The sequence below is a fragment of the Syngnathus floridae genome, chromosome 2 (genome assembly GCF_059516105.1).
Source record: "Syngnathus floridae isolate MCC-2025c chromosome 2, RoL_Sflo_1.0, whole genome shotgun sequence".
NCBI classification, from domain to species: domain Eukaryota; kingdom Metazoa; phylum Chordata; class Actinopteri; order Syngnathiformes; family Syngnathidae; genus Syngnathus; species Syngnathus floridae.
Window position 1 is genome coordinate 12,544,772 of NC_142414.1, and position 25,513 is coordinate 12,570,284.

Here is a 25,513-nt window from a genome sequence, read left to right on the forward strand (position 1 = left end):
TATTGCAGGGCAGTTTCAGCAATGTGCTGGTGCAGAATGTTTGCATTGCTTGTTTCCATGTGTCTTGTCCTTTTCCAGCTCAGTTTTCTCATGTGCTAAGCAGTGACTTTTGTATGTTCCATGTGCTTATGGATTTTCCTTTTCTTCTTGCTACCGTAAGTACATGTGATTCTTTTGAATTGTCTTGCAGTAATTCCTTAAGTTATCCTTTATTGCTCTTTCTCAATATTACCAGTGTATATAATTGAAATATTTTTGTATTTTGATGGAGGTGAATTATTGCATACCATTTACATGACTTGCATGAGTCTCTAAGCTACATCGAGGTGATCTTAACTTTGCATGTGAGTTTTGCGTGTGGGTTTGATACGCACTTTTCCTTTCTGTATCTCATTGGTCGCGCGGTTGCTAAGCAACGCAGCATCCATCGCCGCTCTACTCTGCACAACAAACTCATTCACTTCACCACCCGCCTGCAAGCAGCCAGCAGATAAAGGTAATGTTCTTTGCATGCTGCTCTACTTCATGTCATGTTGATCTGCTCGCTTTTGGTTTTGGTAGCAAAGTATATTAGCGGTTCCGAAAGTTGTCATACAGTGGAGGTATCTTGCTGTCATTTGAGAAGCTATTTTTCACAAATGACTTAGGCGCATATTAATAATGAATGCAAATCTCTCCGCATGAAGTAACTAATTAGTTGCGTGACCTGTTTCTGCCACCAAGCGCTTACATCACTGCTGCATACTTTTCAGTCTGCTATAGGTGTTTATTGGTGATGTGCTTATGATGACCTGTATCGCATGTGCCTGGCAGGGGCGGTCCTGGGGCTTGTTGTTTTGTGTTGTTCAATAAGCAGCAGTTAGCTAGTTCTCTTCAAATATTTTTTCTAAAGAGAGAGTTCAACCTGTTTATTGCCACTTTGAGTCGTGTCGAAAAAGCAAAGAGAAATACACTTTGTAGTATGTTTAAAACAACCACACAATGTCTTGGAAAAAAAATGTGTAGCTTCATCCTGATTTCCGTGTGCATGTATAAGACAACAGTCAAATATTTTCTGCCTTTTTACACTGGCAAGCATTCCTCCTTCTGTGCCACCATTCTGATTGTCCCTAGCTGCAGAACTTCATTCTTCTTTCTTTCCCTTTCAAGATGCTTCTGTCCCCCTCCTGTCCCATTGTGCACTCCCTACCAAATCTCTTCAATCCATTTCTGCCTCCTGCTTTTTATTTCTCTTAGGACTCACTTGAGTGCCTCCTGTGATGCTATGCTGGCATCACGGAGAATTGTTAGTCCCTCCTCCTTCCAGCAGTCTCTTGTATTATTAAATGTAACGGGGCCTTTACTTTTACAGTCCCGGTCTGATGGAAGTATTCCCTGCGGCAAGATGATGTGCAAGGGAAGGAAGCCATAAAGTGCGTTGTTTGTGTAGCTGTGTGGTGTCAAACAGGCCACGTAGTTCGGGTTCTCCACGGAGGGTTGTGATGACTGTGAAAATCACTCCCGGGTCTTCTCTGCTGGCCTAATCTCCATCACAAACACTGACCTACCTCTGCATTAGCAATTGAAATTCAAATATTCCTTCCATGACGTGTCTGATCCACATTAAACAACAGTCACACAGTCATTACTTGGATTTTCTTCAATTGTTTTTTCTAGATAAGGTTAACAAATGTCTTCACTTAACTGCCTATGTCTTCAATATAATAGCACAAGCCTGACCACATCAAATCAGTATATAAGAGTAAGCTAGCAGTCAATCTTCGAATCAGCTGGGAAAATATATCATGATACCCATGTGTGTATAATGTTTTCCATCCATCCATCCATTTTGAGACAAGATACGCATGATGGTGAAGGGCCCTGCAGTCAGTAACTAATTGGCTCTCCCAGTGTGCGGGGCAGTTGTGCACTCATTAATCAGATGTCACAGGATGTCTTAAAGACCTTTTTTGTCTAACAGCCAAGTCCATTGTGAGCATGTTCAACCCGATTAGGTCAGTCATTTTGTGAGGAAATGATATGAAGAATAATATTTATGGTATACCGTAGTGATTGCTATCACATTTCAGAACTGTGCAATATGTAAGGACGAAAGCAAGCATTTGCAGCCTGAGGACGTTGGCAAGCGGCGTTGCACTCATGCAATGGCAGCTTTGCCATGGATTATTTATCGGCTGGTTTATGTGAGGCCAGTGGGCCGCGTCGCTCTTTCATTACCAAACATGAGGCCAACCCCTTCGGCTTAGATGCTACGAGGATGTGGCGCTGTAATTCGCTGCACTCTTTTAACCTCATGCTCCACTTTGACGTCCGTTGCGATGAGAAAGGCCGTTTTGACCTTACTAACCATGTCCGTTTCTTTACTCTATACTATAAGAATAACCTTTTAAAATCTTAAACATGGCATCCCGTCCCCTTGTTAATGTTTGACTTCCGTATCATTATTAGAGTTGCAATATTGATTCACCTTTTTAGTTATTATCACATTAATTGACTGAATTGATTCATTGTTGAACTTCGTAGAGTTCAAATCCTCGGAATTTTAGTCTCTCAACAGTAAATATTTCTGTAATTCTCCAAGAATGGAGATTGACAGACAAACAGACTGACTTTTGAATCTAAAGAAGACATTTGCAATTATTTGATTTTAGTTTGGAAAACAATTATCAACAATTTAGCTGACTTTTTGGGGGATTTTAAGACAGAAGCCAGTGGCTGAATCATAAGCTTTTTATGTTTTTTTCTACAATGTCAATTTGAAATAATGTGCCATTTCTGAAGAGGATTTTGGGGTTTTTTTTGATTAATAAAAAAAAAAACCCAATCAGCATATTAATTAATTATTAAAACAATAACAGTCTACCTATGTAAATAAAAAAATAATAGCTAAAGCCCTCATCATAATCTTGTAAAAATGACTTTATTCTCACATAATTGATTTTGTAAAGATTACAGTGTTTGTTTTTTAGACTCATTCTATACTTTGATGGCTTCAACAAAAATTATACTGTGAGGCAAATTTGCTAAACCACACAAAAAAATGTCTTTGCTTTTGTTCTGTTGGCTTGTTACAGTGATAATATCTCACAGTGAAATTTTTCCTCCTCTAGTACAGACTGTTATTCATAGTCTCCCTCTCTGTTGAATTATTCATATTTTCCTCAGAAAAGGAGGACTGCTGCAAGCAGATTATTAGAGCCAAAGTGTAGCTTCTCTTTGATTCTTTTTGAATGAGTCACCCTGCTTCGAAATGTATTCTCTTTCTCTTAACCGCCTTTGTACCGTCACCCATTGAGTAGTTCTGCCTGTAGGTACTTGTTTAATGTGACGCTTATTAACATGCGTGTTAGTGTGTCTTGTGTCGTCACACGGCAAACCCAATGCAATATCACTCAGTAGATGAATGACGTAAAAATTAATACTTGCTTACAGGACTATTTCAAACAAATACGTAAGTCTGCCTTTGCCGGCTTAATTACAAAACACCATAGACAGGTTGGAGATAAAAACAATCACTATGGTGTTCTAACCCTTTAAGCGACAGATGTTTACACAGTGGAGCAACACATGTAGGAAAAAATAGCACAAAATTATAAGAAAAATATTCTTTGTCCTCTGCGAAGAATGACATTTGGGTCTTGTGCATTGTACTGGCCCCCGTGGCCATTGGAGGGCACAGCAGAAGGATCAGTACATTGATTTGAACTGAGGCATTAAATCATAATGTACAAAACTGGAAACTGTTAACATTCTGTTTGTAAGACTGATACTGAAATGCGAGGGCCTCATAAATGGAAAATAATTCAGATTATGTAAAGTTTAGAGTATCAGCTTCATGCAGTACCTTTCAAATGATAGACTACCATGCAAACAAGAGTCTTCTTATCCGCGTACACTTCAGCTACTGTCTGTATCCAGAGGAGGGCGCTATTACACTGCATCAATCTGCCTGCCGTATGACAAATAATATGGCAAAAATGCTTTATATTCTATTAGAGAGTTAGTTCTTTTTAATCATGTAGTATATGCTCCAGGTTTTTATATAACACATCTTCGAGAGTGCCATTTTCCATATTCAGACAGATTGCAAAAATCTTTCATTCTTTTGAGAGGCTGGAACAGATGAATGACATTTGCAATCATTTCAGCAGAAAATGATGATTTGCATTACAAGTGATGTGCTTCACAAGCATAGTCACAGAATGAATTGAATTTTTTTCTCAAGGCATCACTCTCAAGTAAAGTTGCAATACCTGAAAAATCTGAAGTGGTCCATCGTATGCGGACCCTGGAATGAAAGTCCGTGAAAGGCAGTAGTGTGTGTGCCACTAGGTGCATTTGCTTCAGCAACAAGCCATCTCTTCAACAACCTTATTTTCGTCACTGGGCCAGAGGAGTCAAAATATCGAGATTGTCCACAAGATGTGAAAGTGGGGTCATTTCCACACACAAATTAGTAAGCAGCACTATTTGAGTAAGCTTTATTCAGTTATCCTAAGCCTTACAATATCATTTTTTTAAATAGTGATGTAGAATGAAAGCGAAAGGTGAGATAAGGCTTATTTTTTTTCCACTGACTTCAAAGCACAATTGCCCTTTGAATTCATGCATGTTTGGACAGCAGCCTTCCCTCTGCAAACTCTCCCAATATCCGCTTCTATGTGGGCTCTTGTTCATGCAAGTATCTGGAAAATATTTAGAAAGTATACAGCGGCAATAGGTAGTGTGTTCATTGCCATACAGGATAAATATTGAGGGAGAAAAGACCCTCCTTTCTTAATTGGCTCTTCTTGTGCTTTTCACGTTTTTACAGTTCAGGTCCTCGGTTCATGGCCAGTGCCGAAAAAGCACAAAATTGTCACAAAAATAGGTAGGCAGTACTATCTTACACTATTTTACACTCGAACATACATGTTAGATTAATTGAAAAAAAATGAAAACATTACTTTTGTTTGGGGTCCCTTAAAGGAGACGTAGCATGCAAAATCCACTTTTTTTTATTAGCTTTTACGTACATTTTATTGTGCAGTTGGAGTCTCCAGGATTATAGAAATTTTTAATCTAATCCCTTCAGGAACTGCAGAGATACTTTTATAATCCGTTCGGAGGGTATCTTTTTTAATCCATTTAATTTTATCCATTCCCTAACGTCACAGTCTTCAGGTATATTTATTTAAATTTATAATTCATGGAGGGATCTTTTGTAAAAGAGTTATATTGTGGTATATCAAGCTCAATTGCAATTACAGGGCTCTTTTAAGTAATTTTGAAGCATACGTATATGTTCTCATAAAAACGTCTGTATGAAATGAAATGTGTTTTTGAGGGGGGGGGGCTCAGAAGTAGTCTTGCGCCTGGAGTAATTCACTTTAGAAGCGCCACTGCGCATGGCCATAGCGGCGTTCTGTTGTATGGCCTGTTCTTAAAAGTAAATCACACTTTATAACTGTAGGGAGAGCCCAGGAGCAGGAAAACATAGATGTGCTTTTGGACTTCTTGGATTTTAAGGTGTGACAGTGACACAGGTAACTCAATGAGTCACGAATCATTCTTTTGAATGCATTCCATTGCTCTTACAAAAGAAAACAATGTGAGGCAGATGAATGAAGAGATTAGCACATAGTTCCAGGCACTTCCGAACCAGATGTGCCGTGTTGAGTACGGACAAAATGGGCATTTCTACAATCTTAACATATTTCATGATCGAGTATGTATGATCAAGCATATATAAAGGCTCTAGCCTTCAACAACAAAAGGTTTGACCCCCCCCCACACACACACACATTTTGTGATTATTCCCCCCTGACCTGTGCCAAGAGCTCACAAAATGACCATTAAAAGGACATATCAAACCAGCATTAAGTGCCACAAAAATCAACTCAAAATTGCCCAAATTTTTAAAGATATTGATGTTTGTCCTGCATGTTATTCTACGTCTGCAAAAAAATATTAGGAATGCCCATGTTGTAGTCAGAGTGGTATCAGAACTCAGCTAAGGTTTGGTTTATTCCGCAGGTCAATGCTCATTTTTTATTCTTTTGTGTGCATTTGTGTGTGTGTGTGTGTGTGTAAAGTTCACATCACATATTAAATGTGACCTCAATCTAGTGTATGTAAATATGGTCCAGTTTGTAGAACGCTTTTCTTTCATTCAGAAACATATTGCAATTTTTTTAATGGATAAAAAAAAAATCAACATGATGAAATAAACCTGATTTACTGCAGTGAATAAATGAATTCCTTTTCATAGGGAACGCCCACCACTGAGTTCCCATGAAATAGCCTGCCACTACACTTTTTGGTTCCCAGGAGACTGGTGTTGTCAGCAACTCCCATCCCATGTTCCTCATCCTCCCTCCCAGTTTGTGATGAAGGCGTGTAAGCAAGGAAGAGGCAGTGCATGCCCCCCCCCCCCCCCCCCCCACACACACACACACACACACACACAAACAAACACTCCGTCAGGCAGAGTGAGTCCAGCTCTCAGTGAACTCAGTCCGTGCTGTGTGTCAGCAGGTATGCCGCAAAGAAAAAGGAGTTTCACTTTTGGAGCCTATGGAGGGTAAGAGCTGTTCAATCTCCTGAGCACATGATGATGATGTGTACATGTGATAGATAGATAGAACGTATTTGGGTTTGTGGCTTGGACTGACCCTGGCTTTGATGACTTTGCACATTCCCGTCTGTTTGGATTGCCATCGTGCTTTATCACTGCAACTTTGTGATTTGAGTTTTAATATGCTTCAGCCCAGATGAAATAATAGGCAACTTTTGATTTGGAGACATGTCTTGCAAGTTTTACTTTGACCATTTTCCTGCTTATCTGCTTGTACTGTGTTAGGGTTAGCTTAGAAACAAGGTGTGTGAAACAGGCTTCTACTACCACTGGCCACTCATGGGTCACTTTTTACAGAAAGTGAGCAGGTGCACGAATACTTGTGTGCTTATTTGCTGCATATGAAAATGTCAATATGGCCAGTGTATGATTGTATATGAAGTCTTCCTAGGAACACAACCATAATGCATTTGTAAAGGCATGCATTTTTTTCGTCATACTGCATAAATCAAATGACCATACCCCTTCTTGTGTGCTGCCCCCCTCTGCCACCTGTGGGCAGTATTAGTTAAACCGATGGCTAGTCTGTACTCTCTCTCAATTTATCAGTGCGGCACTAATTCGTTCTACGCAGAGGATAAAGAATATGACACGAGGCACTGTTGTCTTTCTACATGTGCTGCTGCACTCCTTGTGTTCAACTGGTTGCTTAAAGGGTTAAAACACCGCAACGTAGATGCTTTTTAGGATTAGCAGTAAGTTAGCATACTAAAAGATGTGTTGAGGCGCATGATGAGTCTGTTGTTTTCATTTGTAAAATTGGTAAATAAAACAAACAACAAAGTAGTATTAGGCCCCCACTTTTTATTATTATGGAAAGCACGATTAATACACTGATTAAACAATACACTCTTTCAACAAAATTTCATTTTTTCCTTGCTGTTGCTCACAAATTGCCACCTGCAACAACAGTGTTTGATTCGAGTCCCTGCTTGGGATGATTTCAAGCAAATTTCAATGCAATGTAAAATTGTGCCGGTTCAGTCACATAATAGCGTACAGTGTTTTCTAGCGCTGTCTTCAGCAGAGCTCAATGCTCAATCTGTAGCCTCGGGGAGGGGAACAATGTCAGGTGACAACAGTGTGATGCTTGGCGTCATGACGACACACTGCAAGAATTCTGCCTCACTGAGATGCCCTAAACAAAATGCACAATTTTTAACCCTTACAGTGTTTTGGTCAAATTTGATTGTACCTGTCAAAGATATCCTTAAATGTACCCTGAATATTTAAGGTACTTTTAAGGATGACTTTTCCTAATTAGGGCGCACTTAAAATATGTTAATTTTGGTCAAAAATCGACAGGGCCTTATTTATGGATTAATGTTGGCTTTTCATCATGATTCCTTAAATTTAACCATATTTCATCTCTAGAAACACATTCTCATTCCCATCCACATCTAACTGCAAGCTGGCGTCCATGTTTTCGTCATACCTGAACTTGATCTATTTCCTGCTTCTGTGTCTTTGCAGTCCTACTATTTCCTAAGGCTGCCGTTCTATGGAATGTGATATCCAGGCAAGCTTAGTTTCCAGACAAAAGAAATGGGTCTGAACTGACCTCTTTTGCAACTAAATAGATTTTCTTGCTGATTTATTCTTCGTGAGCAACATCACTCTTCAGCGGACTATTCCTCACAACATTCCAAACTATGCGTTTGAATGACGACGATACAACAGTGATAATAATAGCGATAGATTGCCTTCTTTGCAGCTATTGTAACTGTAAACCAAGAGAGCATTTAGCCAAAGTAAGACTTAGTGCCGCAGCTATCAATATTTTAGTATTTGAATATCCCACTGAAAATTCTAAAAATAAGTTTCCACTTAATAATAAACATTTTTCCATTCTTAGGTAACCAGCATTTTATACGTAAATGTAAACTGGATAGCAGGACACTGGATTTAATCTCTTGAAAGATTTGTAGATTCCTCTGTTACGATTCAACTCAAACGCGGTTGCTTCGGAATAAACCTCGATTCACATTCAAGAGCCACAAAGTTTGTATGAGCCTTCTGTACGAAAGCAAAGACAAGGCTTCTGTCATTGAGAGCGATTTGGCGTTTTCCTGCCTGATACTTATTGTACCGAAAATGGAAGTGTGAATCAGTTTAGGGGGGCATTTTTTGTTCGCATGACAAAAGATGATTAGACTACTCGAGGACAGGAGGCCATTCAAGTGCCCTTCCAAGGGCAGAGGCAAAACAAACAGGAGACGGAGGCCAAGCAGAGGGCTCTTCAGTGCCTACTCAGGCAGTCCACCTTGCATATATACATTCTTCGATGCTTTTCAAGCCATCTACCGATGAACAACCGAGCCAGATGCAGATCTTTTTCATGCTGCTAATTAGGTGGCATTTGATTAAATAGTAATCCTTTGTGTAATATGCCAGGATAGCACGAGACAAAAACGGCCTGAGTTGCTAAGTGGCACAATTGACTAGAACTTTCATGGCACACTTGTTTTGTACCCCAACTCGCTATATTTTTCACTGGTTGCTAGGTGACCAAACAGGAAGTGGCCCTGTGCCTCTTTTGCTTTGTTTGGATGTGAGGTAGGCTCCAGCGCGGCAATACTGATATGTCATTATTGACCCAAAAATGTGGCTTTGTGAGGAGGTGGAGAAGACGACAGGCATCAACAAGGAATAAGGGCAACTGATAATGGCTTTACAGGATCTCTGGAAGTTCACGCTCCTCCTTGAGTTGGAGAACGTGTCGTGGTGTACTTGGGCTTTTTCAAGTTTCACAGAGGTTTTTTTCACTGTTGCCTACATGCACAAGACTTATTTCATGCCAAAGTCACTCTCTTGTCTGACGTTATGCCCAAATTGAATTCAGACACCTCCAGTAGCATCTGAGCCACAATTTGAAATTTGAATATAGACAAGATTACCTTTAACTGTCTCCATTTATGTCATCATCCAAGAAGTTTGAGAAAAAAAAATTATGAGGCTATTTGACAACATAAGAAAATGTCTGTTCAAACAAAAGCTGAAAATTACTGTATAGATACAACAAATAAATAAAATACAGAAAGTACAATAACAAAGTGTATGTACTTAGTTACTTACCACTACTTATGTTCATGCTTAACTAATGAAATATACTTGCATGGGTAAAATATCCATGAAAGGAATTATATTAATTTGAAACTACTAGTGTTTTTTTTTTTTTTTTTTAATAATGACAGCTGCTGTTTAAATGTTTTCTGATGCATTGCAAAATGAATGAACGCACCATATCAATATTGAAGATCACATCTGATACCTGTTGCCTGAATGGTGGCATAATGAGTTTGTTTGTTGTGATTTTTCTTATGGATGGTTCTTTGTGTGTGTGTGTGCGTGCATTATATGTGTGCACATTTGTATACTGTAATAGAACTTGTAGTGGAGCTAAATGATGATGATAGATTTTTGGATGTTCTCACAGTTGTGAGAAATGTGAAGCAGTGTATTGAGTTGCTTTTGAAAATGATTTACTAAAGGATTTGTTGACTGGACTACTTCTTGAATTTCACATATAGAATGTTGCCTCAGTGCAGCTCATTGCGAGATGAACAACAAACTTGTTTGCTTTAAGATGGATTTATTCAAGAGCCTGCTGACCTACTTGTAAGAATCCATCTTGCTGACTTGATAACATAACACAGCTCACTGAAGATGTAAAGCTGATTTGACGTGATTTGATTTACATTACTTTACATTGTTAAAACTGCACTACACTCATGCTATTATTATAGCCCAATTTGCGTTGTTTGTTAGCGTGAAATTAAATGGACTTACTGGACACCCCAGTTTGAGAAGCACTGAACTTTTCTGAGTTTTCCAATCTGTGTCCATGGTAACTGTCTCATGTTTGATCACTAGACGAGAGGTCAGAGAGATTGAGAAGCAATATTTCTTCCCACCTTTGACACAAATGAACCAGTTGATCAAGTTGCTCTACTTTTTTTTTCCAGGCAAAATGCAAGCAACGCACACTGTTTGCACTGTGCAAATATAACACATGAACCACAAGCACATTTGTTATAACCTACTTTTGTCCATCGTAACAGACTGGAACAGACTCGTCTTTGTTTGTGTACAACAGACAGAGCAAGGAAGCAAGAATAATGCTGCCAACTTACTTCCACAATGCATTTCAAGTTCCCTGCATTTAAAAGTACTTAGTAATATTCCATTATTGCTTTGTCTGAATCAAGGAAAAAAATTGTCCAATAAAGTATTCTAGCGTTCTCAAACAACAGTGCCAAAACTATATGTGTTTATGAAAATATTTGACACATTTAGCAATGTTTTTCAATTCAGCTTTCAGGCCTATCTTACCTGACATCGGGCGAAAGGCTGAACTCGTCACCAGCCAGTCGCAGGGCACATATAGAGACGAACGACCACACCCATATGTACACCACCACTGAGTGGCCATCAATCCCACGCTGATCGCACACAAGTCAGGCAAGTCTCCCCCTACACCATCAGACTTAGGTTACTGATAAAGTTTTGCTTGGAGTGCTTAAATAGCAAAATGTGATGAAACGGCTTATTAAGCACATGTCACACATTCCATGATGTCAGAGCAAGAAACAATCAGATTCTTTATGACCTTGTGACACGTTGGAGCCTTGTACGTTTTACTGTTTGGACAGGAGGTCTTATGTGCTTTGAGTATTTGACCATGGGGCTCGCTGTAATGAAAATGTCCTGGATTTGGTCATGTAGTAAAGTCGACGCCTCCTGGCTGACTCAAATGGCAGGAATGCAGAGAACTTGAGCAGCAAATGAGATTTTGATGTTATTCTGTAAAAAAAGTTGGACAGAAATTGCTTTCACACTCTTGGGTATTTCTGAATAATCAGGAAGCATCAAGTTGTATCTGTTTGTGTGTGTTGTTTATTTTTACTTTTTAACTTATATAGCTTTTTTTCAAAAATGTATTTCTTTATATATTTCTTATAGATTCATTTTAAAATCCTTGACAATTAAAAAAAAAAAAAATCCCCTCCATGTATCTGTAGCTTTGTATCTTTGGACATAGCCGTGAACGTTAAATGCCAATTAAACTCCAAACCAAAGCAACCTATTTTCCATTGTTGCATTTTTTCTGGCCACATCATTGGTAAAGGTAGAATGAGCCAGTTTGAACTCCTGATGACCTGCATGGTAGAAAGCAGTCATGCATTTTCATCAGCAGGTTGGGCAGCAAAACAATGTTAATTCAATTGTACATGTGGAATATTTGCGTATGAGTCCTGACATACTAAACATTCTGTGTTCAAATCAAATATTCTCATTTTAGTCGGACAAATGCACTGTCAGAGATGTCGAAAATACAAATCTTTTGTTCTTTTTTCATTGTTTCAGCGAGTCATTGTCTTTGCTTCCCTTCAGTTATCAGGCTGATGAAAGCCAGTTTTAAATAGTTGGTTTGGGCTTTGGTACTTTATTTATTCATATATTGTCACCCTAAATGGATTCATATTTTCCCTTGTTCCTAGTTCAACAGATTCACTGACAACTGAGAGCTGATGTCTGTGGAATGATTGATTGTTGTTGTGCTTGAACAGCTTGACTTGAATTTCTTTTTTAATGGGTATAAAAAGGGCTGTTCTAAACCTTATGACCAATATTTACTATTGGATTGCTTTTACTGTGTTAATTTAAAGAATGCCAAATTTGCCCTTGAAACCTGGGATAACAAAATTGCACTGTCGCCAATTCAGCTGTGTGCACAGCGCCCTCTACTGTCTGCGAGAAGTTACTTCTGCTGTCATTTCTGTGAGTGAATGTTTTAATCAGGATGCATTGTGGACAGTGTCAGTGATTAACAGTGTGGATCAAAACTTACACAAGCAGCAGTCCTGTCGTATTTGGTGGCAGGAACACGGCTTTAACAGATGGCCGCATTTATTTCAGGGTGTATCCCGGCCCACTGCATGCACAGCACAGGCGCCCCCACTCAGGTCAGGCTAGTGTTACGTTACGTGCAAAGGACAGATCCCAAATATTTTCTTCCACACTTACAGTACAGCAGGCAATGCAGGAAAATGTATGACTTTGAGGCAATGGCATCTTTTGCCCCTGTGCTTATTTTTCATCACGTATGAGCTGGCAGTTATGCTTGTTGTATGCTTGTTTCATTTCCAGGGTGGACAGGACCTTCTGCAAGGCAAGGACCGGGTGAGTTATTCGTTTTTTTGGCACAGTGTTTCCCAAATGTTTATTGAGCCCAAGGCATGTTTTACATTTGAAAATCTCACTGAAAAGTGCTCAACAGCAAACAAAAATGTCAATAAAGTTGTGATACGCACATGGAAGCATTTGGATTATTCTGATTGTCAATATTTAAAAATATTTTGCAGCTCATAAAAAATAACCAAGTTAAATTAGTTGATTTCTGGTTGGGTCATGCAAAAGAAAATCAGGTCACAGAAATGCTCATAAAGGAAGAAAGGCCACAGTGTGGAAAGGTGAAGGTTTCAAATTTCACATGATGGGAGAATACAGAAGGAGAGCACTTCAACCATTCCTAATCATCCAGCAACCTGGGTCCTCTCCTCTGCACTCAGCTCTGTCATTCATTATATGATTCAAAAGCACTTCAATGGCTCATCTCCACATCCCAAAAGATTACTGTCTGCTCCAGCAATATATGATAAATCTGAATTTATTCTAAAGCTTTTAATCTATTTTATTGGCACCAGGGGTGCCAATGAAATGGAGGTCACTGTCAGTTAAATCCCTGCTAAATTTACTTTTACAAATCAGGCTTACAGACTACTCATACTTGTGGCTCTTCATGCATTATTTTTCTTTACTTAAAATAGCTTCTATTGTTCTTTTCTGACTTGGTGTGACTTTTTTTTTTAAAGCTTGGCAGAGTGAGGAGCAGATCCTGCCATCATAAACTTGATGAGTTGGAAGGATTTTAGGGTTTTAAACCAGCATTAGGCTTTCAAAATAGCGTTTGAACCCAAGGTTAACGTTTCAAGGTTTAGGGGTTTTGAGGTTTTAGTTATCAAACTCAGATCAGGACCTTCTATTAGTTGTTTAAGGTTACACAATTGATGTTGTTGTTGTTGCGCCACAATGTAATGTCACGCCTCGCCGCATCCAAAAAGCCTACGTTGTGTCAACATTCTAAAATTCATCGACCTGTGTGTTTTGAACGTGTTGGGGTTGACTTCCCTTTTTAAGTACTGTATAACTGCACAACCGAATCCAATACAATGGTTACAACAAGTCAAAGACTTTACTTCTGATTGACCCCATTAAAAAGCTATTAATATCACAATAGTTTATGAGAACTGTTGTTTGTAAATATCCTGAATTCGGCTGGTGACCAGTCCAGGGTATACCCCACCTCTCACCTAGAGTCAAATGGGAAAGGCGCCAATTTAATGGGCCTGTCTCACTGTCCTGGAGACTAGTTGATAACTTGATGGCGACACAAATCTCAGCGAGATCCCCTGGGGATTAGCTGGGTTGCCAGGGAGTCGCAGTAAATTAGGCTTCAGCAGCTTCCTGGCAGCATTTTAGAAGACAAGAACTTTTATTGTGGTTGTCCATGGTAAAAGCTGTTGGCCTTACTAGTTCTCCATATATACATTGGAGAAGTCCAATCACGTTGCCCCGAGCTTCAGGCTAAGTGGTTCCCATGATATATCCCTTGTGAGACTGTGAGAGTGCAAGCAATATTTTGGTCTCCAGTGATATAGGCCCTTAACCTTGTGAGGATAAGCACGATATGAAATGGATGGATGGATGGTTCACACCTTTTTACTGTCAGTCATCAGTTTGGGACAATTTCTCATCAGACTCTGGATGTAGTTAATGTTGTGTCCTCTGAGTGTACATTGCCTTGTCTCGTTTCCCGTCATCGCGCAGCGCTAATACGTTTTCATGAGCTCAGGGACTCTAATCTGTATTTAATGTCAGAAGCTCCTCGGCTTTCAACAATATGCACTTGATTAAAATGTTAATGGTCGTTGCGGGCCAACACGATTCTCCACTCTCCGTGGGAGGCTCCTAATTAGTTGTAATCCTGTTTAGCTAAGTTTCCCGGATGGGAGGATAGAGCAGAAAATGGTTTGTGTGGATGACATGTTTTATAAGAGACCCCCCCCCCCCCCCCCTCCCCCCCCCCCCCCCACCAAACACACATAAACAGTGTACTGTGCCTCGCTGTGCCTGGAGCATGATAGATTATTGTGGCCGGCTGTCCATTGTGTAACTCCCTACTTATTTTTTCAAACAAGATGGCCTATGGTGTCACCATACTATTTCCAAGTGACCTTCATGTTGGGCAGGACACACGCATCCACGGGGGGGTTGCTCTGTTAGCAAGGAAGAAGTCACGACCTATGCTCTCTTGACATCTGTCAGGAAAGAAAAACAAACAAGCAGAGAATCTATTCTCTTAGCTATTGTTATTTGTTTCTTAAAATGGCAGGTGTCGTATACCATGGCTAGCCAAAAGGCATTGCATTTGCATTTTATGATTTTATTTTACAAATGTTACAGAGTACTTTTTAGACCTTTTGACCATTATGTCACATTTACTTCTGAGTAGGAAAAGTTGAGGCATTCTCATAGTAAATAAATGATAACATGTTATTTGAACGATTGAAGTGATTGAACGATGATTTATTAATCTACTCTACCGTTTTGATAGCAGTGCAATTGCTACTACGATCATAGAGTGATGAGCAAATTATTTTAACTTTTGTCTTCCTTGGATTAATATCACAGATGCGCTCCTTTGCTTCTGAATAACTAGCTGTCTACTAGCAACCTATCATTAACTTTCCCAAAGCATTTGCTACATACCTGCGAGAAAACATCTTCCACAAAATAGATGATGGATGTTTCCCTCGCAGTCTGATCGATTTCTAGTCAGTGCCCAAATACTCAGCAACAGCTGGTCCCTTGGCCAAATGAAAAAAATAAATGGGTGAGTTTCATCAGGTGGAAAAAGCTGTCAAAACCAATCATGTGCCTGATTTTCTGTGTCAACCCCTAAAGGGCCAGGCCAAAACTCCCAACAACTCTATTTATCCTTATCACCGAGAGGGTCAGGGTTTCATTTCATTTTTAAGGATATTGAGAAAAAAACGTGTTGAACCCCTATTTTGAGTGTCATTGGAAGTGTCTCATCGCATGAATGTATCTCTGTAACAGATGATGTCATGTTGTTTTTCCTCTTGATCTCAAACTATTTCAGAATCAAATCATCAGTTTTTTTCTTAACAATCAATCAATTAATGACTAATTCAAATATGACCAAATTATGCCCATTAACAACTAATAAGATAGCACAAGCTGTCACGCCATGTTGACAGTTGACCAGGGCAAATGTTTATATTTCCGTTGGCTTGTTGTAGCTGGGCCAGGGCTTTCCAAAACCAGACTATTTTAAGACTGTTGCTATTTTTTTCTGAAAAGCGTGACGTGGTTCTATGTTTAGGGGGCTCTTCACTCCTTCACTTTACTTTGTGTTCTGTCCACGTTCTGTCCATCAGGAGGAATATGAATAGGAATGTCTTTTTTTTTTTATCACTGTTATACGTACAACATAATGAAAGGTGAATTCTTGTGAGGTGACAAAATTTGCAGGTCAGTTTCTTAGTCTGTTGCTTCTGGCTTTTTGTGTCCCAAACACTTAACAATATAAGATGTAAGTAGTTTAGGAGACATTGAGATCTACTCTCAACTTTTAACGGAAGTTTGTTTGGAAAACCTTGATCCAGATACAGATAGAGTCTATTATTCCAAAACCGTACTCCATTGAAAAGAATTTGCATGCAAACGGGAAAATATGGCCGATGACAGTACTTGAGTGGGATGATGGTTAAATTCAAGTAGGAGGCGACAAGGGCCTCACTCAGCGACTGATTTAAAAGCATTGGTGAAGACCCCAGCCAGCTGAGATGCAGCTTTCCTTGGGTTGACCCTGTGCACGTCATCTGGTGCTTCTCCACTGTGCTGCGTTCCTTGCTGTGGTTGGGCGGGTGGCTGTTAACGAGGCAGCCTCTGGCGACTTAAGCAACACTGCAGACTCTCCTGCTCACTAAAATCCAGTGAGATGTCACTCAGTATACTGGGTGTCACCTTGCGTGTATGTGTGTCAAAGTGGGAGAGCCAAGTGTCGCTCGGAGCAAAACGTCTGGTGTGTGCGTCTCCTGCCGACTGACCAAATATAGAAGCAAAATGACAGGCGTGCTCCCGATCCACCTGCCATCCAGCTATAGAGTTCAAGATGTCTTAAACAATCCTAAATCCCACAGCTTGTTGGGAGGATGACGCAGCTTGGAAACATTTTCAGGTTATTTTTGTCAGACAGTTGAGCTTTTTATTCCCCCCCCCCCCCCGTCATTGCATGTCAACTGTCAATTGAAGGATACAATTAAGTGCTAAGGTCTTACAATAAAATAGAAAAAAAGCTACTATTTGAAAAAAAGGGTATCCTTCAATGTTAAATTTGTTTATCTTTGAAGTGATGGACCTTTTCAGAAAGGAGTCGGAATCAAGTTAGCGACATACTGAATATTGGTTGTGCTGACAGTGTACGACATCACGAACTCAAGTGTGATATTGTAGTGCAACTTTGAATAGCAATTCCAGACACCTTGTGATTTTTTTTTTAAATTTATAAGATTCAGCACCTTATTTTAAACTTCTCCTCAAAAGCTGTGCTGATTTCCATTCCAGTGATGCAAGGCTGCCATCTGCAGGCAAGTTATTACAGTGCTTTACAAAAGCTGAATTTCACAGGAAAGCCTTTTCTTTGCCTTTTTGTTGAATACTGATCTATTCGTTGTTGGCAGGAAACACCTAAATTGAGAGCGTTGACTTCAACTTTATTCTTGTCCTTGTGTCCGTTGAGGCGCATGTGCGTGGCTGTGATTTCCCCAGAGTGATGATGAGGGTGGTGGAGGATTTGTTTCCAAGGAAAACATTGTATATTGTTAGAGATGAGTGGGCTGATATTATAGGTCACCCGAAAAAAATCTAAATGAACAAGAATAATCCTTGTTTTTGCTGTCCTTTCAATGGAGCAGAGATTTTGATTGTCTCTTTGCACTTCAGAGCCCCCATGTTAAATTATTCATTCTTTTGTAAAATCAGACTGACTTTTTTTTTCTTGCGCCATCTGTTAAGCAGAAGCATTACAAACAGTTTCAGTTCATTAAAGACCCTGAGTTGTGAATTCAGATTTGTTTTAAAATACAATATATATGTTTGAAGAGAATTGCTGAAAACTTGCATGTTGTATTCAGTGTTCGAGACACTATGGATTTTTTTTTTATCCTTGAAATCTGTTAACAACACCCTTCACCTTTTTTCTTTTAACTTATGTGGGACTTCATAGGTACAATATCTGTGCCGTGTCAAATGAGACCTTATCACCGCCTTTATCATAGAGCGTAACTGTCAGATCACAGGCAATTATGTTTGCCTTTGTTCGCATGCTTCAGGGCTTAGAGTTGATGCATTGGGGCAGTCTGAGAAAAGGTCAATTTCTGGCTGTCTATTCGTGTGCTGTTTGATTCTATCTGTGGGGGACAGCAGGTGTTGTGACTTGAGCAGGACACAATCCACTGTGAGACATATTACAAATCACTCGAGGTGAAAGAAACTAGTGATTGTTGAAAGCTGAATGTCATGTGTGGGGGGAAATGCTCTTTCAGGGCTGTATTAATTCAATTAGCTGGCTTGTCTGCGATGTAAGACCAAAATCTGAACAGGCTGCTCATTAAACAAGACGTGGTGATGTCATTTCACATTTGAGGCCTAGATATATGTAAGAAAACAATTCAAAAATTCAAAGTTATTAGGTCAATTTGCTGCTCCTTATTCAAACACATTTTGTAGCAAATCTGTAATATAAAAAAAAATAAAACTTTTAAAAAAAAAACATGATGCGGTATTAAGTCCTATTCATTTCTCACAGTTGTATTTGTGGTATTTGATTGATAGTTGAAGAAGACATGAAGCAGCAAGGACAGCATGTTCTTTAATTATTTAGAAGCCTCATTTTATAATGGTGATTTTTTTTTTCCCGTTCACGAGACATTTATATTGTCACTACAGAGACTTTAAAATAGGGAGGTCGCAGCAGCATTAGTCAATTTGTCTTTGTCTAGTGAATTCATCGCTGTTGGGTAAAATCTGTGCCTGATTTTAGCACTCATGGTTCCTGGTTGCAGTTGTATCATGTGACTTTGTCATTGGGTGATTGATTTCCTTGCATCTAATTTGACAGGCTTTCCTAATGGCTTGACACAGTAGTGAAAGAGAAAGCGAGGCAGCCTGCCTTCAAAGGATGAAGGGTGTCGGGCAGGCCAGGGGAGTGACCACAGCCCAACTTGAGTAGGCTAATGTGGTGTGGAATTTGCGCCAGAGGGGCCAGCTGGAGGGGATTTATTGAGAGCGGATGCTCTTAATTCCTGTCCTAGTATCTCCCCCGACCACAACAAATTCAAAAAGAGCTTTCTGTTGCTCTTTCTGATTCGTACTTGCCATCATGTCTGAGCCCACAGAGCTCTCATTTTAAATGCACGCGACATTGATTTGATAGAGCCCGTGGCAATGATCCATGTTTGAATGCCACTCTATGCTAATCAGAATTTAAACAGGGCATCTCAAAATCTGTCATTTGACGTGCTTTTCACGTCTAAACACAGGTGTAAAAGCAGCGGAAACCTTTGCCGTGAGCATTACGAGCCCAAAGTCACTCTGTGAATGTTTGTGAATGAGGGATTAGCATCCAAAGCCTTAATCCAAAATACAATCTCCAAAACACATTACAGCTAATGTGGCTGTTGGACTTTGTCTAGTGATATAATACTATTTGCTTCAAAGATTTGGTGAGTGAGCAGATTATTGTGTTGTTTTCACTGGAGCACGTGTTGTTGTAATCCCCAGTTAGGACTCTTCAAATATTCACACATACGCAAATACATGTGGCATTTTACAAAGAAAGACACGTTGTGTCCTGGGTCTGTTGATGTAGTGGGGGAATATATGTTCAAAGAAAGATTAATACCTCCACACAAACTGAAAGAAAAATATGAGTATTAAACACCTTTGCATAATTTATTAGTGAATAAGACATGATAGATAGTGCTGTCCTTTCCTTTGAGGGAAAGAATGGACCTTTTCATTTCTACTTGACTTGATGACTGATTCCAAAAAAGATGAAGGAAAGGTGACACAAAGTTATGAGATTGGACTTTCCGAAGAGGCCCATGGTCTATGCTTTTTAAAGACTCTGACTCCAATTGTTTCCTAACTGCACGCTTTCACGGGCCACATAAAATGATGTGATGGGCCGGAATCGACCCCCGGGCCTTGACTTTGACACCATTTTCTTTAGAGCGATGAAACCGCTTAAACATGTTTCCTCTTATGAACATATTGAACAAGTCGCAGCATTAGACACGTGGGCGTTTTTCACTCATCATCATTTGGCTGATGCGGTTGCCACGGCAACTGCCTGAGCTGACTGGCAGCGGCAAGCCCTGCTCGCTTTTCCCACTATGAGCGGCAGAGTTCTGTCAACACTTAAAAGCCCAGTTGGGGAAGGTTTTCTGCTTTTCAAGGATGATCAGACTTGTGCTGGTTGCTCAGGCGGACCACGTGATTAAGGGAGCAGACAAAGAGGGAGGAAGTGACAAGCACAGAGTGCATATGTGCATGTGAGAGACAGAGTGGGAGGACACAGAGAAACAGAGAGAGGGAGGAACAGGGAAGAGTCAGTGGATGCCTCGCACCACTTGCAACGAGTATCAGTGTGACAAGCTGGGTGAAACCGGCAGGTGGACGTCGGAAGTGAGCTGAAGGTGTGGATGGAGCACGGATGCGACGCCTTCAGGGAGGAGAGACAAGTGCCAACATAAGGGGACGAGAGCTTCTGTCAAGAGCTTAACCGCAGGGAGGGAGACGTAGACTGTGAGTCATCTGCTCACTGCGCACACTTCCCAGGGAGCTTTCCACGCCGCCAGTAAGTTTGGCTGCCCCACTTCACTCGCACACACGCGCAGAGGACGTCAACGCATCCAGACGCCATGCTGGGACTTCTTAGCGCGGCTGCTTACCAGCTGGGCTGTGTTATGTAATTTGTTGTGTTGTCGGGATGAAGCTGTGGCTTAGTGCTGCTGAGCTGTAGGACGTTGGACAGTACGTGCTAACTACGCAGGTGTGTAAGTGTGTGTGTGTGTGTGTGTGGGGGGGGGGGGGGGGTCTGTGTGCTGCGCAACAGTGGACATTTCGTCCCTCACTTTTTATGTGATGGGTGTCTTTACAGACTGACAGAAGCAGACTCAGTGTCCTGTGAGTATTTGTTATCATCAAATGTGTTTATTTTTCTTTGCATGATATGCACAGGTCCTTCCTTGAACAGTACATTCAGCCTTGGGGTGTGCCTTGAGATATGACTGATTGGTTCAGTGACTCAAATCATCGTAACCCATTCAAATGAATGGCTATTTCATGAATCCGTTCAGGCTTCCCCTAAAGGAACACAATTTTTGATGAATAAAAGAGATATTAAAAAAAAGACCATGCATTTAAAAACATTGACAAATCAATATGCCATTGGGTTCTTGGGTTCTGAGAAGTTCAACAATGCTGTGAAGAGTTCAGCTTGCAAGTAGTTCCAAATAAAATTCAATTATAAATATAAATGACGAATGAATAGAATTAAATAACTAAGCGTAGAGGGCAGCTTATTCCAATTACAAAGTGCAAAGTGTTTTTGCTTAGATTTTGGAACAATTAGCAAACATTGATCTGTTGGGAACCACAATTTAATTGGCACCAGGGTGGCTTATTTAGCAGAGCACTGAAACAGAAAACAAAATTGCCACAACCGAATCAAATACAAAAACAGAGGTTGCAGTGTATTTAGTTTTTAATTAAGTGTTTCTCCAAGTTTTTACGTTTTCAGTTCCGTTAATGTTGTGATTCTTCACAGATGTACAGTTTCAGGATTGTCAACCTGAATCATAATGTTATTGCCCTTGGGTGCGTTTTCTTCAAGACAACCGATGCCTCTTTGCATCCTGCTCGTATCAGCTCTACAAGTTTATATGAATGAAGAACCTCCACGTGTAAAAGCCTGCTGCAATTAAACCTTCATTCACCTTCATCACCTTAATTCTGAGGAGCAGCGTTTTCTATTTACATTCTCCGTAGCACCGCAGAGATTCTCTAATGGGACTAAATTCCTTCCGCCTGCTGACAATGGTGTGTTGCAAAGTATGGCTCATTGACTGGTTGATTGGGCAAAGGAGTGTTCTTTAATCCATGGAGCGTTGCTCCACTTTTGTTTGTCCATAGAGGTTACGAGCATTCGCGTGTATTAGTGACTACTGGGATCCGCACGAGCAACAATTTGACTTCTCACTTTGCGTGAGCTCAACAGGATGGGTCCGTGCTGATTGGATGTGTTGCGTGTTCGAGACGGACTGAATTATCGATCGAGGGTTCAGTGGGGACAGAGCTTTCATGATAGATGGGGAAATGTGCATGCGGCCCTCTCAGCTTCGAGATGAGAGATGTTCCACGAGGTGTTTGAAAACATCCCTGTATCCGTATCTATTGTACTATTGCGACTCGTGTTTTTTAGAGCAAGCAATGAATAAGCCATACATGAAGAGATTGCAATACATCAGGCTCAACTGAAAACATGCATTATGGATTTTATTCATGAATGGATTGTTTCACCTCTTTGCTCATTCGTGTTTGTCATCATACATTTTTCGTGTGATTGTATTTTTGGAGGAATAAATCAATGGATGTTGGGTGGTTTGATATTCATAAATTGTATGCATACGTGAAGGAACAAATACCGTTTTTTTTTATTACACAAGATACAAAATTCATTCGAGAATGCAAAATTTGAATGAAAAGACGCAGAGAGGAAGAATTCTTATATTTTCGCCCCCTTTTTTACAACAAAATTGTATCTTTAGTTTTCCCTTTTAACCCCTTCTTAATATTTTAGTCTATTTTATAGGCGGCTATTTTCTATTAACAATTTAAAAATGATCACTTTCAAGATTTATTTCAATTTCTTCAATGTCGTACTAAATCGAAACAAATACTAGTTGTTGATTGGAATCTGTTGCTAAACGAGAGCGATCTCCTCCAAGTTGACCTGATTGTGAGGGCCCCTTTGCTGACTGATCCTTTGTGTCTGATTCTCGTTACAGGAAACATGATGGGGGTGAGCCCAGAATTTGTGGCGCACTAGAGCCTCTGTCGTTCCAGCCAAAACTCACACACAGCACCGTGACAACCCAGAAGGTTGGTGACCATGACAAGGACATATTATTATTATTTTTTTGCGGGGTGTTGAAATGGGTTCCATTCTCATAAAAATTTGAGATAGAAGTGTTTTATGAGTATAGCCACGTAAAAAAATTAACTCGTGTCTCAAGGCACCACGATGTCGCCAAACTTAAAACTCTGTATATTGGTGTTATAAAATATTTATATGCAGTTCTGAACAGTAAGCTTGTTAATTTTAGTCTCAGCATGAGGTTGTTAATCATTTGTCACATTTTTTAATTAGGATGAGATTATGTTGAAGCTATTATTAATGAATATGAATATAATTTTGGCTCGTCAGTATGTTTATTATTTCAAACGTCACACTTCATGTCAGATCCATTTCCTCATCGTTGTGCTGCCAGATCGTACGTCTTATCATTAATAACCAGAGACTGGCGTGGGAAAAGTGCCAGGGATATTTTGGGAACGCTGCGAATGAAAGAGCTGAGCTCCGTGGTGATTAAAAGAGGATACGATCTCATTTACGTTGGATTGGTTTTGTAAGGTCCTTCCGAGTTTGGAAAGGGGCTTACGCGACTTTACTTGATCTAAGGAAAGTGCTGGGAAGAGAGAGAGAGAGAGACAGATTAAAAGAGACTTTGGATCCAGTTGTTCCACATTCCTTATGATGTGGACGGACTTGGTACCAACTGTAGGCTCATCTGACAGTTAATCTGATTTGTGGGTGAGAAATTTAGGCAACTTTTGTGTCTCTATATTTATCATTTAGATCACATTTTCTAAAGCGGTCACTTGTGAGAGTTAAGATTAATTTATATTGTACGAAATTGTGCCGCTCGATAATGTGGAAAACAAAAAAGAAAATGAAACATTACATACAGTTGGGAGGACTACATTAACCCTTTTTTACTGTATGTTCTACTCATATATACATTTGCCCGTGTCATTCTATTTGCTAGTTACAGCAAAATGTGTGCCCTTGCTTGCTCAGTGGCCATCCAAAAAGAGATCAAATTCCCTTTGACGCCTGTCGTAACGGCGTGACAGTCTCATTGTCCTCCTCACTGCATTAGTAGGAAGTAGGAAACAAGTTTTCACCTCAACTGTCATTGCCCCTTCAAGTTGGTCTGTAACTGTCAGAGGACTGCACTGACAGTTGTAAACAAAACAGCAGCAAGTATAGAAACTGAAAACTGCTTTCATTTTCCTGATTAAAAATACATAAACTGAGTTTGGTAGTGAAAAATGGACCATCACGGCTGGATGATCCCTTTAATTGATGTTTTGCCTAACTTAGAAACGTATCGGATGATCAAAGATAGCGCCACTGTCACTGTACATGTTTTTAGCAATTAGCGTATGTTTTTAGAAACAAATCTCTGACTTCACTTTTAAACAATCGCTGATACTTAACACACATAGAGCATACAACATGGTACAACACTGAAAAATATGCAAATCTAAAATCAGCCTGGCCTGCATAACCCATTTAAAATGATTCATTTGTATATTGTGTCAGACTCTTCCTACGCCACAAACATCACTAAATTATTATGTCCAAAATGTTTTGGGAGTTTGCCACTTCAAAATGGATAATACTTCTTGCAACCTTCCAGGTCAAGTTTCATTTAATCGAGGCTACAAATGAACCATTTAATTGATACATTTTAAGATTGGACCACACATATACATATTGTCCACATATTCGTATTTGATGAGGATACAGAAGGACAGTGTAATAATCAGTACATTGATTGTAACCACTTTAATCAGAGCCTTCAGCAAACAAGGTCAATCTGCAATTAACCCCCAGTGGGTCTTACGGTTGCCGCTTCATCCAAGAGAAACTACAGCGAGGTCCTCGTTATGCACAATTTCTGGTAATAAACTCATTAAAGCAATGTGTGTGGCATGTCAAGACAAGATGATTGCCATCATCTCGGTGCAGATGAGAAAGGGTATAAAACACGCAATTAGTGTGATGACAAAGATGAGCCTCGCTACAGTTCTGCTCGGAATAGAGTTATCAAAAATAAGCCTGCTGGAATCACATGGCACAAACAGCTGAACCTAAAATAGCGGCTCACATTGAATGAAGACATGCACAGCTGAACGACAATGCACAGCTGAACGACGTGAAGTGTCTTTTTACAAACTACGTCATGCAGCACTCTTTTAGCTACACTTGAAAGAAACAAACGGGAAAATTAAAAAAAGTGAAAAGCAGTTTCCCCTGTTATGAACGGGTATACAAAACATAGACCCCAAAATATCTGAGCCAATTTAAAATAGAGCACACAAACAACTTCATCAAATTCATCAACACTCCAATTGTCATTTGATTGAGATTTCTAGAATTTTAATTTCCTGAACCACCCTGTCGTTTTCTCAAAACCTTAAACACAAATCCAAAGATTCAAACTGCGTTCACAGATCGTCGGACTCTTCCAGCAAAACAGAAGTGTTGCTTCAAAACAGACTATTAAAATGGGGGGGAAACGCATGAATAGTCATTACATAGAAAAAGTAATGACCATAAAGCTGTAGAAATTATTTTATCGTTCACAACATAAATGCATTGAGTAATTGTTATAA

General features: G+C 39.8%; 1 protein-coding gene across 11 annotated transcripts in view; it reads left to right on the forward strand.

Annotated features, from left to right (window-relative positions):
• Positions 1–6: 6 nt before the first annotated feature.
• LOC148401810 (rap1 GTPase-activating protein 1-like) overlaps positions 7–25,513 on the forward strand; it is a 41,543-nt gene continuing 16,036 nt past the window's right edge. For 3 of the 11 annotated variants that reach the window (XM_088365997.1, XM_088365977.1, XM_088365989.1), the window contains exons 1-3: positions 6,437–6,562; positions 12,767–12,799; positions 22,837–22,930. In XM_088365997.1, coding sequence (XP_088222123.1) covers positions 6,519–6,562; positions 12,767–12,799; positions 22,837–22,930 — 171 coding nt within the window. In that variant the 5' untranslated portion in view covers positions 6,437–6,518. Of the gene's footprint in view, positions 156–413; positions 497–6,436; positions 6,563–12,766; positions 12,800–20,358; positions 20,625–20,800; positions 20,820–20,936; positions 20,954–22,836; positions 22,931–25,513 lie in introns of those variants that run through there. The other 8 variants (XM_088366027.1, XM_088366054.1, XM_088366048.1 and 5 more) reach the window with 7 other exon arrangements.